The following is a 15,915-nucleotide window of genomic DNA, read 5'->3' as shown; positions in this document are numbered from 1 at the left end:
ACCCATCGCAATGTTCACCCCCTGGGAGGTGAGGGGAGCAGTGAGCAGCAGTGGTGGCCGCGCTCGGGAATCATTTGGGGATTTAACCCCCAATTCCAACCCTTGATGTGGAGTGCCAAGCAGGGAGGGAATGGGTCCCATTGTTATAGTCTTTGGTATGACTCGGCTGGGGTTTGAACTCACGACCTTCCAGTCTCAGGGCGGACACTCTAACCACAAGACCAGTGTGCAGGTAAAAAAACTTAACTTTCATATTTCTAAAAAAATGTGTTTTAAAAAGTCACACTCCAAGTATTAAAGTGGAAATACACTTTTTGGGAATTTTGCCTATCGTTCACAATCATTATGAGAGACATGAAGACAAAAGTTTTTTGTATTGTTTTTTTTGCATTTTAACATGTAAAAATTGTCTCGATCTTGGTGGCTAGCAATGTGGCCAATGGGAGCAATTTGTTATACCTCTAAATCACTGTAAAATGCATTCAAAAAACATCAATACTTGATTTACGTACCATAACCTGTATAATAACCAAACTGTAGCGACATTGTTATTGTAAGAACGAAAACTGAGGAACTCTTTTTCTCGTAAGACATCACTGTTGGCTTTGTAAGGTCATGTTAATCCTAAACTAAACTAAATTGATGCTAATCCATCAAATTGTTATCTTTTTTTCCCGAAATAAGAATCGATAGGAGAACCGATAAAGAACCGAATTGGAACCGGAAAAATCTTATCAATTCCCATCCCTAGTTCTGGCAATGATTAAAATGACCCAAATTTTGTAAATATTGTACATATTACATATTTTTATAAACATGTCTAAGTACTACATTACATATAGACTTGCAGTGTTTATATAAAACTGTGTTGTTCTTGTTTCTCATAATGGTTGTGAACGATAGGCCAAATTCCCCCCAAAAAGTGCAGTTCCGCTTTAAGAGCAAGAAATGTTGGTTTTCCAAAAATAACTCAGGCTGTCAAACGATTAAATAACTAATGACTAATTAACGATTCATCACATTTTGTACAGAGTTAACTCATACTTAAAGTATTGTTATCTGTAATATTTCATCTTGGCACAACATGGGACTGGCCAATGTTGTCTTTTAAGCATTGTGGGTTGTTGTTTTTTTTAAACAAAACGTACAGAGAGACAATATTTGTTTTTACCTGAGGTCTAATCCAGGTAAAAAAAAAATCCACTTGCACTCTATTTTAAATAAAAAAACATTTAGGACATTTTCCCCACTAATGGTCACTCTGTCTGGGCTCTGGCAGAGCTGCGCATCCGTAATTTGCGTGAGCGTGTCTCGAGGGCGTGCCAAGTCCACTGTTGCGGAGAAAAGAACAACCTACATACCTCAGTTGTCGTGTTTTGATTTATTGTGGGGACAGAAAAGCAAGCCCATATAAGTAACTGCACGTTCACAATCAGCCTAAAAAACTGCAACCATCAAGACCAGTAAGACCATTAATTGGACGTGTGACTTGCTTGTTTTGTCAGTTTGATTTTTGTCACCAAAAATCCACCCAAAACAAATCAGCTGAGCAGCAACCCAACAACTACTGGTTTGAAAATCCTCAGTGAATGCCATGCCAATTTCCTCATGGGAATTAATTTCTGTTTATTGATTCAAAGTTAAAAACAGGGGATTCGCTTCATTTTACACTAGTGTAACAGTCACATTTGTGTTTTTAACCAATTTAACTTGTATTGTCGCGTGCCAATTTAATTTGTGTTGGATAAATATTGCTTAAATTTAGCCTAGATGCTGTTTAAGATGGGTCAGTGATTGGCAGCAGCATTGATTTTCATATTTATAAAAAATAAATAAAATTAAAATGCAGTTTGTTTTCAAAAATAAAAAAAGAACATCTGAAAATTGTAGTATAGTAACTAGGGCTATCAAGGGATTACATAACTAATTGCGATTAATCACACGTTGTCCAGAGTTGAATCATATTAAAGTATTTTTATCTTTAATCCATCCATTCATTTTCTACCGCTTATTCCCTTCGGGGTCGCGGGGGCGCTGGAGCCTATCTCAGCTACAATCGGGCGGAAGGCGGGGTACACCCTGGACAAGTCACTACCTCATCACAGGGCCAACACAGATAGACAGACAACATTCACACTCACATTCACACACTAGGGCTAATTTAGTGTTGCCAATCAACCTATCCCCAGGTGCATGTCTTTGGAAGTGGGAGGAAGCCGGAGTACCTGGAGGAAACTTACGCAGTCACGGGGAGAACATGCAAACTCCACACAGAAAGATCCCGAGCACGGGATTGAACCCAGGACTACTCAGGACCTTCGTATTGTGAGGAAGACGCACTAAACCCTCTTCCACCGTGCTGCCTTTTATCTTTAATATGTTATCTTATTAAAATGTACACACAACATGGGACTGAACAATTTTGTTAAGCATTGTGTTATTTTTGACACAGACAAGACATTATTCACCTGGGGTCTAATCCAGTCTCTTCCTGCTCTCTTTTTCTCTCATGATGAAATATTTACACATTCTAAATTAGAAAATGGATGGATGGAAATTATGTTTTTTAAGAAGTTTTCCCCACTAATTTTCTCACTTTGTCTGGGCTCTGGCGTGGTCGCACATACATCGTTTGCGTGTGTGTGTGTGTGTGTGTGTGTGTGTGTGTGTGTGTGTGTGTGTGTGTGTGTGTGTGTGTGTGTGTGTGGCGACGCGCGGAGTCAAGTCATTGTGGGGTAGCAAAGGACTACCTACTGACGCGGTTGTGTTTTAATTTATTGTGGGGACGGAAAAGCAAGCCCAAATAAGTAACCACATTCAAAAATCCGCTCCCAAAAAACACAACCCCCAACTCACAAACTTTGCAAGTTGCTTGTAATGTGCAGACTTGGCAGTACTGCTAGCAGCTAGGAACTCTGGTGATAGCTCTCAGCGACAGTGGATGGAAATACTGTCACCTTGGTCTTGTGGGCAAAGCGACCTGCCAAGGCTTCCAAGCTTTAAATTTGTCATATAAAGTACCTTTCTTTGTGTCCATTTCGGCTTTTTATTCGCTCCTGTGATCCAACAGCGCTAGGGTATTTACTGAGGGTCACACTGTATGCGTGTTATTTGCATGAAAAAAATTAAGAAAAATAGTGTCACTAAAAAAAACTTTTGTTCACTTGTTTTTATCGCGTTCATTTTGACAGCCTTAGTAGTAATATCTTTAAAGGGGACCTATGATGACTTTTGCCTTTTCTGACTTATAAATGTAGGAACAATGGTGTTAAACAATGTCAACACGTCAAATCATGCGTTTTGCGGTGAGCTTGCACAGAGTTTTGGATGCCTCTGTTTACGGGGTTGTACAGTCTCGCTACGTTGTGACGTCATAGCAAGGTAGAAGTTCTTATTTGGACATTTCTATTATTCTCATCTAATCTTCGCATGTGCATAATAACACCGACGTGCGACATGCAGTGACATAAAAGCAACTGTTTTTAATGCAGAGTCAAAATTGATTGACGAGTGTTCAAGCGTACCTAAATAAAAAATAATAAAAAAAATCGGATTAATCACGATTCTCATTTGTAACGACTTTTAATCTACTAAAAAAAAATCTAACAACGATTTAAAATGTGTTCCTGTCCAACCATTCAGGTAAATCATATGGTTGATGTACATGATCACATCTGCTGTACAGATTTACTTTAGAAAAGAGAAGTGTTGGATACTTCTCTTGCATTATTTGTATTTGACTTAATTAAATGTTTGGGTAGATTTTTTCAAACAAAATCTCTTTTCTTTTTAGTAATATAGATTTTTTTTAGCTATTTATTTTATGGAGGGATTTAGGTAATCTTAGAACTGGCACCAATGTTGTTAAAAAAAAAGTATTGGTTTTGAATTGAGAATCGATTCTGAAACGAATCGTTACCCCCAAGAATTTAATCGAATCGTGTGGTGCCCAAGATTCACAGTCCTAGTACCTAATGTTGTGTATATAATGTTTATTAGGTTTGTTTTTGACCGTGACAGGAAAAAAATAGTGGTGTTGACTTTAAGAAATATATTCAAACACTGCACATTTTCAAAAGATAAAGTATGATGCTTTTGAAGATGGTGGACAATGGTTTCAATTGCAATCTGGGAATGCCTCTCCAAATGATCAGCTTGCAGATGCACTCAAAAAACGCATTATAAAAGTAAGCAAAATGTACTCAGAATGTGACCCAACCTAGTGGCCAATCAAGTTAATGAAGTTCAGATCAATATGCAGTTAGTTGAAAGATGCAGACACATGTGTTACTGGATACTTTCTAATAGGCTCTTGCTCTGGAGACTTTGTATCTGTAAGAAATATGCCACTCTACTTACTTGATATTGTCAATATTGACACATTCTGTGTTAGACTGTAATATTGTTCAATTAAGGACACTTTTTACATATGTCTGGCTTGTGTGCTGTTTTGTGCTTTTCCGTTGTGTAGCTGCTAGCTCCTAGTAGCCTATAGCCTACCATGTTTATCTTTTGTAAAGGACTTCACTAAAATACAAAAAAAGATCAAACTTGTGCGGTCATTTAAGGACATTTAGACGTTAACTTGCTGTCCAAATTTGCACAAGTAAACACAATGTAGGACTACTTGTATTGGTAGGTTTAGATGCAAACTGATAGTGATGGGCAGTAACAAGCTACATGTAGCTAAGCTACTTAGCTTAACTACATTTTCCAGTAGCTTGGCTACTTTTTATTGATCGAGTAGCTTTTCCTGTAGCTTAGCTACTTTTAGACCCATGTACCTACGTAGCTTACATCAAAGCTACAAGCTACAAAGAGAGAAAGTGGACTGTGAATCCAGGCCAAAAAATATTGAGAAAATGCAATGACATGGATGACTGAGAACATCCATACATATGGAGAAAATCCATGGTGATTGGTTGGTGTTCGTATGATGAGTCACAATTGGCTAAGGTTATGATTGGCCAATCAGAGGCAAGATAAGGCGGGTCGAAACTAGTAAGAAAAATCATAACAGTTAGGCAATCACGTCACATGACGACAAGGGAGTCGGAGACAGAGGGACGCTTCAAGCTGACCACTCAAAAAGAAAAAAACATACTTGAAAAAGTAGAGGAATTCTCTCCCGCAGATTAGATTTTTCCTTCAGTGATGAAGATGATGCGCAGGAAACCCACAATGCGTGTCCTTGGCCATATTTTGACAAATGTATGCGTTTAGAGAAAACAATGCCCAAAACCTTAGTTTTTAACTGTTAACTATATCAACCACAATCAGAACCACTCTCTTCATCGAAGACGTCCAACACAAATTTAGGAACACACATTGAAGTGAGTTGAGTTCATGAAAAGTTTTACTGCACATAACCATTACCAACTGTTCCCAAACAACAAACAAGTCAATGTAGGTAGAGAAAATTAATAACATTATAGGGGTGGGCCAAAGAAAAGGCAGACTAAAATACTCAGTGGGGTGCGGGGACCCGTAGAGGTAGTTGTAGGATGTCCCCAGCAAGATGACTGCGAGTTAATAGTAATGGTCCATTTGTACACTCTCAGTTCCTTTACCATTGACATTATACATGTGGGTCCTTATATATAAATGCCGTAAAATGTAGCAAGCTACTTTTGCCATGTAGCTTGCTACAATTATCCAGGGATAGCTTCCTCTGTAGCTTGGCTACATTTAATCGAGAGTAACATGTAGCTTTGCTTACCACATTTTCAATCAATCAATCAATCAATGTTTATTTATACAGCCCTAAATCACAAGTGTCTCAAAGGGTTGCACAAGCCACAACGGCATCCGCGGTACAGAGCCACCGATTATATTTATTTTGCTGATATCGAACATCCGATATCAACATCAGATCAGGTCACATCTAGTTAGTTTAAAAGTGGTCAGTATGAATATGTGTTAAATTTGGTAAGCCACCAAAAACACAACTCGGCGGGACCAATTAGGTCAATGGGGCCTACTATGGACATCCTTGTTCCATCCAGTAGTGTTCTTGCAGTTGTCTTGTCATTTTATTCACTCTCTTTTCCCTTGTTCCCTCCTAAACCCCTGTGACAGTCCACTGCAACAGCCAAATGAACGACAGCTCTCAATTCAGCTCTCAATCAACCAAGGCTCAGAAAATCTGCAAAGACTCCTCCCACCCCCACCAAGGACTGTTTTCACTGCTGGACTCTAGAAAGAGGTTCCGCAGCCTCCGAAGCAGAACCTCTGTAACAGCTTCTTCCCTCAGGCTGTAAGACTCTTGAACGCATCATAATTATCCCCTCAACTCCCCCCAAAATGGATTAACTCACGTCTAAAAAGACAATATAACATACATCCATAAACGTGGATGCATGTGAAAAAGTGCAATATACTTATCTGTACAGTAATCTATTTATTTATGTATTTATAAAACCTTAATTGCTTTTTTATCCTGCACTATCATGAGCTTATGTAACAAAATTTTGTTCTTATCTGTACTGTAAAGTTCAAATTTGAATGACAATAAAAAGGAAGTCTAAGTCTAATCGTCTGTGCAATATCCTACTAAACACTCAAGAAAAGAGACTGTGGCTGAAAATGACAAGTTGGTATTACTTAAATTGACCACATAATCATCAACGTCAGTGTTTTTACTGCACGCTACATCAGTACGACCTTTACCTGCTGCGACCTAAACATTCAAGTTTGATTTACACCCCTGAAACCTTCAGTCTGCCTGTCTGGCTTGAGCAAATACCATTTCCCTATAAGCTGGCTAATGCACTCAATTTCATGGAACCTTAACAGGCCGAGGAGTCGCTCCCGTACACATTCACCACCTTGGCTTTCGCTTTCAGCAGCAGTGATGTTTAGAACAAAAGCCTGTGAATTACATGGCCGGGGGTCTGCTAGCATGGGTCATTAGGGACTGAGCACCGAGAAAAGCCCCCCGCAAAAAGCAAAACAAAAAAAGGTTTCAGCCTCGTAAATGAGTTTGGTGCATATGTATGTTCTTGCGATTTAATACCTCTCATATAATAGCAGTCTCCAGACTCCAGGGGCAGCGTCAGGCCAGGTGTGTGGATGTCCCAGGCTACCTTCAGCCCGATCCTCCAGCTCGGTTTCTCGCCTGCGCCGCCTTCGCTGCTCTCGCCTGTCAATCATGATGCACATACGCTCACATTTCAGCCACTGAATCATCAAGCGCTTCGGCTCGAGTGAAAAGTGCCAAACTTTGAAATATAAACGGTATAAAAGGTATTCACTCCGTCTGGTGTTTTATTGTGTTGTATTACAGTAGTTGAATAAATCAATGCTGGCTTTTAAACAGTGAACGTATGGCCATAATAAATCATGTAGAGCCATGAGACTCAGGGTTTAAAATCAAGAAGTTTTCTGGATTTCTTAGCTAAATACTGTCCTAACTAAGGCACATTTGGATTTAAAGTAATTGTTTTGTTTGTTGTTCAGGCATTGAAAAGACAATAATGGGGACAATTATTGAAAGAAACTAGGCTTTCCATATTTTATTTTAACGGTGCCATATTTGCAGTAATGCACTCAGAGCGTCAGCCTCTAGGTAATGTTACAAGTTCCCATGTCAAAAAAGAAAGAAGAAGCACAGTAATGCTCCACTTTTCAACATGCCTTCGCTCGATGCTAAATTACATTGGATTTGCTATTCTCATGCTAAAGATTAGCATCTGCGATTTTACATGGAGATTTCAACACCTCTAAATTTGGTATTTAAAATTGCATGTATGTTACAATCAAACAGCTGGTGTGTAATACATGCAATACTTACAGTTTAAACACTTTGTAGGACTCAACAAATGAAAATTCTGGCACAACTTAATGGCAAAGACTACTCCTTGTCTATACACTACTGCCATCTAGCATCGAGGAATTGCAACTGCATGCAAAGCCTACTTTACGACAGTACAGTACTTGCAAACGAGACAGAGAAGTGTAACTTAAAATAATTTAAATATATATATATTGTTTGTATTTAATTTTTTTAAAAAAATCAATGTTTTAAACAATTAACATTCATCAGCACATTTGAACAAACACAAAAGTAACATCGGTACCATTGAGTACCGGTATCGAGTCCCAAGTACCGGGAATTGGTACCGCATTGTTTTAGATGTGAAATGCATCCATCCTAAGCATATCATAACATAACGTAATGCTCTCGATAAGGAAATGTCAACTTGTGTCGGGGCCCAAACGTTGTTGACAGCCCCATTTTGGATCAGTCGTGGACAGCAGTCAAAAAGGATGGTTAATTTCTTTACAGTTTTACACTTTAACCTTACCTTCGGGATTGTTATTCAATATACACGTATAGGTCGAATATCAAATATCACATTTTGTGGTCATTTTTATACAATTTTGATACTTCATTTTAATAATTCATTAACATCATGCATGCAGTTACCATTATCGTCATCCAGCTTAATAATGTGCTCAGAAATGTACTTGCACAAAAGTTTTAAACAAACAATTAAAAATATGGCATAACGTTGAAAAAAGTGGCACAAAAGCATGAAAAAATTAGTGTTTCAGATTGAGACCAGTTGAGAGCCCATCAATAGGATCCTTACGAATGTGCTGAAGTTCATATTTCCACCATATTGTCCACTGGGAGCGGAAATTGTACTAATCAAATTGTAAAAACAAATGAAAATGCCAAATATGATTAAATCAATATATATCTTAAACAAAATCTTTAAGCTTTCCCAAGCGTATTCATATCCATCCTATACAAAAAATCATTTGAACTCAATTTAAACATAATTGTTTTGTAGTATATACAAATGTGATTATTGATACTGTCCAATGAAAAAAGCATGCGTCTGTTACATATTTTAGATAAAAACTACTAAAAACACTCAAAATTAGGGATGTACCGATCAACATTTTTGGCCTCCGATGCCGATCCTGATCCGATTAAGAGTCCTGATGAGATACTTTGACAAAAGCTTATAAAACTGACAATATTTCATAAGAAAAAGAAAAAGTAAACAATACATTTTTACAAAGCTAATCTACAGTTAGGTTAGTTTTTGCCTCATCCTTCACTTAAAATGTGTGAAGATTGCAATACTGACCTGATAAGTCTGAAAGAGAAAGAGATGATACAATATTATCTGCTCACAGATGGTACTTGAGCACACTGCAGCTAGTGCTGGAGAGTTCCCCTCCTTAATGCTGCAGTCACATGCAGGATTCTCACAGGCATGAGGCAGAAATATAACCTTACCCACTGTAATTAAATGTAGAATTTTCTAGTGTTGTAAATCAGATGAGTTAAATATGTGGTATTGAATGCTATTATTTGTTTATTATTATTTTGTTATTATTGAATGCTACTTTATTTTGTTTACATGCACCAAAACAACTATTGGCTCCCATTGAAATCAGAGACTTACAGCCTGAGGTTGTAAACAATAACCAAAACGACTAAAAACATGATTTTATAATACTAAAAATATAAATCTAATGACTTCACTATCTTTTTTATACTGACACTACACCAAGTATCGATAGTATCGTCATCTGGATCGATCACCCCTACTTTACAATGAAGCTTTAGCAATTAGCTTCTCATTGTTTGTCCTGCTATGTGCTTGTGTAGCATGCCAAGTCATTCCTTTTCTTTGTAACTTGGAAGATTTTTTTTATAATTTTTTTTTTTTTTTTTAAATTTAAAAATCAACCTGTTTATTCAGATTGATGTGAAACACACTCAAAGTACTATTTGTAAAATGCAGAAACTTAAAAAAAAAAAAGGAAAAAAAAAGCGCATGATGCAAAATGTGTTGAGACAGTAATATAGTATTACTTAGCAGTGTTTGCGGCTGTTAGCACACGTTTATTCTGCTTTCATTGAAGTGTGCAATAGGACACTGCTGGATAAAAGCCCTTGCTGGATGTTGTTTCTTTGAGTGTTTGAGAGTGTTATTGGATGGCGGGTATGGGCCATGATGTTCCTGTTCCTGTTTCCTATCCCGTTCGCAGTTCTTCCCTCAGCATGTTAAGAAAACAAGATTTACCTCGGCTGGCCGACACCCTTCAGCACAAATCGATACTAAAGTCTTTCCGGGCCTCTTTGCCCCCGCGGCTGCCTTTTCCTTTTTGCTCAGCACGGATAAATAGTAACTTAATTTCCAGCCATTGTGCTCAGAGAGGCCGGCTAATGACAGCGCTCCCTGGGGCCTCGCCAATGGAGGACCGTCAGCCTACGTGTGGGTGAAAACAGCCGTGGCAGATTCCTTTGGATCTCCAACACAGTTGGAGGAGGAAATGTGGCCTGACGGTTAAAGAGTTCCATTTCTTTTGCTGGGTCCTGGGTCCATCGGAGCAAACCACTGGAATAACACTCTGGTTTAGACGCCGGGCTCTCCAGTCAGGGGGTTTAGAAGATACAGCACACAGATGCTAACTGCGGCGAGGTGTTAGGCCGCAATGTTTTGAAGCCACGAGGTATGACTTGAAATGGCCTGTGGCGAATGGCTGAAGTGTAATGCTCCAGCAGGTGTTTCTGCTTACGACACCCTCGTGGAAGACGACCAGATGTGGGCCATGTTTGACGGGGCACCTGTTTCATTCATGTTTGACTTTACTTGCTTACGCCTTTATCTCCAGCCATGGCAGCAGTTTTGCTTTCAGGCTCTTGCAAGGGCCTACTGACAAGCACAAATTTCAAAAAGTGGGCCAGGACCATACACCAATTATATACACCAGGGGTCACCAACCTTTTTGAAACCAAGAGCTACTTCTTGGGTACTGATTAATGCGAAGGGCTACCAGTTTGATACACACTTAAATAAATTGCCAGAAATAGCCAATTTGCTCAATTTACCTTTAACTCTGTTATTAATAATTAACGATATTTATCTTTGCGGAAAGACTGATCATCTTAATGATTTCTCACAATAAATATATATAGAAACAGATAAATATCAATATGCAACACTTTATTTTATATTTTCTCTAAGTGCACATTTTTCAAATTGAACATTTTCAAATGATCACTTCTAAGACAGTCTTGTGAAATCACAATATCCCATTTTAACTAGCTAGCCACTAACATTTTTTAACAAATCATGAATTACTTTGCACAATGTTTTTACAAATAACTCATGTAAAATACAAAAGTCAACTCTCAAATTTTTAAATAAATCATGTCACACTTTGAACTGGACACCAAATCTGTTATCTGTTTCTTTGTCAGTTAGTGAAGACCAAGTCTTTAAAATATCTTCTTGGATTTTCAAATTCTATTTGAGTTTTGTCTCTCTTAGAATTAAAAATGTCGAGCAAAGCGAGACCAGCTTGCTAGTAAATAAATAAAATTTAAAAAATAGAGGCAGCTCACTGGTAAGTGCTGCTATTTGAGCTATTTTTAGAACAGGCCAGCGGGCTACTCATCTGGTCCTTACGGGCTACCTGGTGCCCACGGGCACCGCGTTGGTGACCCCTGATATACACACATACACACATACATATATATATACACTACCGTTCAAAAGTTTGGGGTCACATTGAAATGTCATTTTTGAAGGAAAAGCACTGTACTTTTCAATGAAGATAACTTTAAACTAGTCTTAACTTTAAAGAAATACACTCTATACGTTGCTAATGTGGTAAATGACTATTCTAGCTGCAAATGTCTGGTTTTTGGTGCAATATCTACATAGGTGTATAGAGGCCCATTTCCAGAAACTATCACTCCAGTGTTCTAATGGTACAATGTGTTTGCTCATTGGCTCAGAAGGCTAATTGATGATTAGAAAACCCTTGTGCAATCATGTTCACACATCTGAAAACAGTTTAGCTCGTTACAGAAGCTACAAAACTGACCTTCCTTTGAGCAGATTGAGTTTCTGGAGCATCACATTTGTGGGGTCAATTAAACGCTATAATGGCCAGAAAAAGAGAACTTTCATCTGAAACTCGGCAGTCTATTCTTGTTCTTAGAAATGAAGGCTATTCCACAAAATTGTTTGGGTGACCCCAAACTTTTGAACGGTAGAGTATATATATATATATATATATATATATATATATATATATATATATATATATATATATATATATATATATATATATATATATATATATATATATATATATATATATATATATATATATATATATATATATATATATATATATATATATATATATATATATATATATATATATATATATATACACACGTTAGCCGCTTGTGTTTTCTCATGACCTATTTCATCCCTACAAGTCTGTTTCGCAGGTTTCCCTGCTCTTCAGGGGATCCCCGTACATTCCGCTCTACCCCGGTATTGAGCACTGTATAACGGATAAACTATATATATATATATATATATATATATATATATATATATATATATATATATATATATATATATATATATATATATATATATATATATATATATATGTATATATATATATATATATATATATATGTGTGTGTACATATATATCCACTATATTAATATGATAATATATTTGGATATTAGAAGTATTAATATGATAATTGATATATTTGGATATTAGAAGTATGTGAATGTTCGACTCCTTCCTTGTTTACCACGTGACAACCTTGTTAAAATGTCAGCTAAAAAGTGCCAAACATGGATAAGTGAGGAGATAGTGTTTTGCATTTTTCCCATCATGCTTTGTAATGGTTATAATTCAGAATGTTTCTATTCTGCATGGACATTTTTTATGATATACACAAATGGTCTTATGTGTGACCATGTCTGTTGGCATTTTGTGTTGGTTTGATAGTTTTTTAGAGTCTTTTTGCACCATGACTAGGGTAGGTTGTTTGCATTGGGTCATATAAGTAATTGCTTATATTCATGGAAAAATAAGTGTTCATAGGCCTGAATTACAGTCTACAAAATGGTGACAAAACAGCAGCAGCATACTAATTGACTTTTACAAATTAATTGAAATCTCCCTGCGCCAGATTACTTATTAATAAACTCATGACGTCTCGCGGGCCAAATTGAATTGTAACATGTTTAGCCTTGTCCTCTAGTGATTATAGCACTTAAGATACTAAGAATTAATGTTTATTTGCCAAAATGGAGGTGATTATTATTAATTTAGGGGAGCAGCTATAGTGATACACAATTAGCTATCTTTTCAGCCCTGGGAACTAAAAATAAATACAGGGTCAATCAGAGCGGATCGGTGTTTGTAATAGTCATTGAAAGGCATTAACTGACAACAACTATCACGTACTTTGTCATCGGTGGCTGATCGATCGATACAGTACCTAAACATATTTTATCGGTGTTGAGAAGCAGGAAGTTATATGTATTAGTATGAGAAAAAAATACATAGTGCAGTCTTATTGGCAATCATGTCATTTTAGTGTGAACCCAGTACCTAAAAATGCAATGTGAACATACTTCTTTGCAGATCTTTGCATGCATTTTCAACTGCTTTTCTTCTGCAGGGTCACAACATGCTAGTTTAGTTGGAGACTCTAATCTTTGCAGGTTTGATACAATATTACATGCTACAGTATAGGTTTGTATGGGAACAGTGTGAGGTGTGAGTACTGGAGCCAATTTCTTTATTAACTGCTTTTGATCAATTCATGGATGGCAGTGAATTTCCTACAGCTCAACCAGGACAAAACAGAGGTTTTAGTTATAGGCCCTGAAAGACCAGGGGGAGAAACCTTTACCAAAATTACAAGATTCTAAACCAACAAGGTCTATAAAAAATCTGGGTGTGATTTTTGACTCTAAACTGACTTTTAGCCCACATATTAGAAATATTCCAAAAATATTTTTTTTTCAAATATTACAAAAATAAATTTTTGTCATCTTAAGCCAACACAGACGTGGTAATGCATATTTTTTTATTTCCTGTCGTTTAGACTATAGCAATGCCCTGCTCTCTGGCCTTCCCAAAAAGAAAATTAGAAGTCTACAATTAATACAAAACTCAGCTGCACGTGTGCTGACGAGGACCAGCAGCCGCTGCATTTGCTCCCTGTCCATTTCAGGGTCGATTTAAAAGTTATATCAACCATCCATCTATCTTATTCCGTTTATCCGAGGTCGGGTCGCGGGGGCAGCAGCCTAAGCAGGGAAGCCCAGACTTTCCTCTCCCCAGCCACTTCGTCCAGCTCTACCCGGGGGATCCCGAGGCGTTCCCAGGCTAGCCGGGAGACATAGTCTACCCAGCATGTCATGGGTCTTCCCCGTGGCTTCCTACCGGTCGGACGTGCCCTAAACACCTCCCTAGGGAGGCGTTCGGGTGGCATCCTGACCAGACCGAACCACCTCATAAATCATTAGTTTCCAAATGTCTTAATGGCCTCGTGCCTTCTTATCTATTTGACCTGCTTTCACCGTGTCAAACCTTGCGGATTCTAAAATCCTCTGGCACTGGCCTTTTAGCAGAACAAAGACCCATAGTGAGGCGGCATTTAGCCACTATGGCCCCCACCTGTGGAACAACCTGCCAGAGAGCCTCAGGACTGCAGAGCGTTTTTTTTTGTTTGTTTTTTTTAAAAGGCTAAAGACACACCTTTTTAATCAGGCTTTTTACCAATCATCTGTTTTTTCTATTATTCTACTGTGTTGTTTTCTATCTTAATCTTAATATTTCTACTATTGTTCTCTCAATGTCATGTTTTTTTAATTAACTTATGTAATATTTATATCATTTATATTTTAATTTGTACACATCCAGCTAGTGCTGGATAGTCCCCCTCCTTGATGCTTCAGTCACACGCAGGATTCTCACAGGAATGAGGCAAAAATATAACCTTACCCACTGTAATTAAATGTAGAATTTGCTAGTATTGTTGTAAATCAGATGATCATGATGTGGTATTGAATGCTATATCCATTTGTTTAACAAAATAAAGTAGCCCATGCACAATAACTAAACAAAAGCAAAAACAACTATTGGCTCCTATTTAAATCAGATATTTACGGCCTGAGGTTGCAAACAATAACAAAAACGACCAAAAACATGATTTTATAATAATAAAAATATCAATCTAATCACTTCATTATCTTTTTTATACTGATACTACACCAAGTATCGATAGTATCGTCATCTGGGCCGATCACCCCTACTTTACAATGAAGCTTTAGCAGTTAGCTTCTTCTTTCGTCCTGCCGTGTGCTTGTGTAGCATGCTGAGTCATTCCTTTTCTTCTAGTCCTCCAGTGATAATGTAACTTGGAAGTTTTTTGGTTTTTTTAATATTATTTTCTTTATTTAAAAATCTAACTGTTTATTCAGATTGCGGTTAGATTTTTAAATAAAGAAAATAATTAAAAACAAACTGTTTATTCAGATTGCTGTTGTGAAACACATTCAAATTACTATTTCTAAAATGCAGAAAGTAAAAAAATAAAATAAATAGAAAAAATGATGCAAAATGCTTAATCGTGTTTAATACTTTATATATATATATTTTTTTAAATGGCATTCATTTTAGTTATTCTCCAGTGTGGACACCTCAAAGGTACCATGCCATTTTTTGTTTTTGCTTTGCTATTGTCAACAGTGCTGTGCGTGCGTCTTCTACTACTATTACTATTTTTTTGTTTGTTTGGTTTTGTACAGCACTTTGTGTTTGCCACTTGCCTGTGTATTAAAAGTGCTATATAAATGAAGTTGGATTTGATTAGATTAGTTTGGACAAACTCAATTCTAAATAGTTTTTTTGCATGTGCTCTAGAAAGCCAAACTTCTCTGGCAGAAATTCTCTATCAGCTCAATCTTTATCCATCCAGTACAGTCGAGGAACACTTATCAAAGCCCTGGTTCATTATTCCCTATCAGATAATTGCTCATTGATCATTTTCTCGGGGAAATGATTTAGATGAGATCCGGCGCGCGTGCGATAAGGCCTGTTTGTTAAGGCTGTGCC

General features: G+C 37.3%; 1 protein-coding gene across 1 annotated transcript in view; it reads right to left on the bottom strand.

Moving 5' to 3' along the window:
• Positions 1-15,915, bottom strand: part of fto (FTO alpha-ketoglutarate dependent dioxygenase) — a 378,930-nt gene that overhangs the window by 288,260 nt on the left and 74,755 nt on the right. The window contains exon 4 of the mRNA XM_062023825.1: positions 7,016-7,141. Coding sequence (XP_061879809.1) covers positions 7,016-7,141 — 126 coding nt within the window. The remainder of the gene's footprint in view (positions 1-7,015; positions 7,142-15,915) is intronic.

This window comes from Entelurus aequoreus, linkage group LG02 (genome assembly GCF_033978785.1).
Source record: "Entelurus aequoreus isolate RoL-2023_Sb linkage group LG02, RoL_Eaeq_v1.1, whole genome shotgun sequence".
Taxonomy (NCBI): domain Eukaryota; kingdom Metazoa; phylum Chordata; class Actinopteri; order Syngnathiformes; family Syngnathidae; genus Entelurus; species Entelurus aequoreus.
This window is presented reverse-complemented; position numbering and strand designations above follow the sequence as displayed.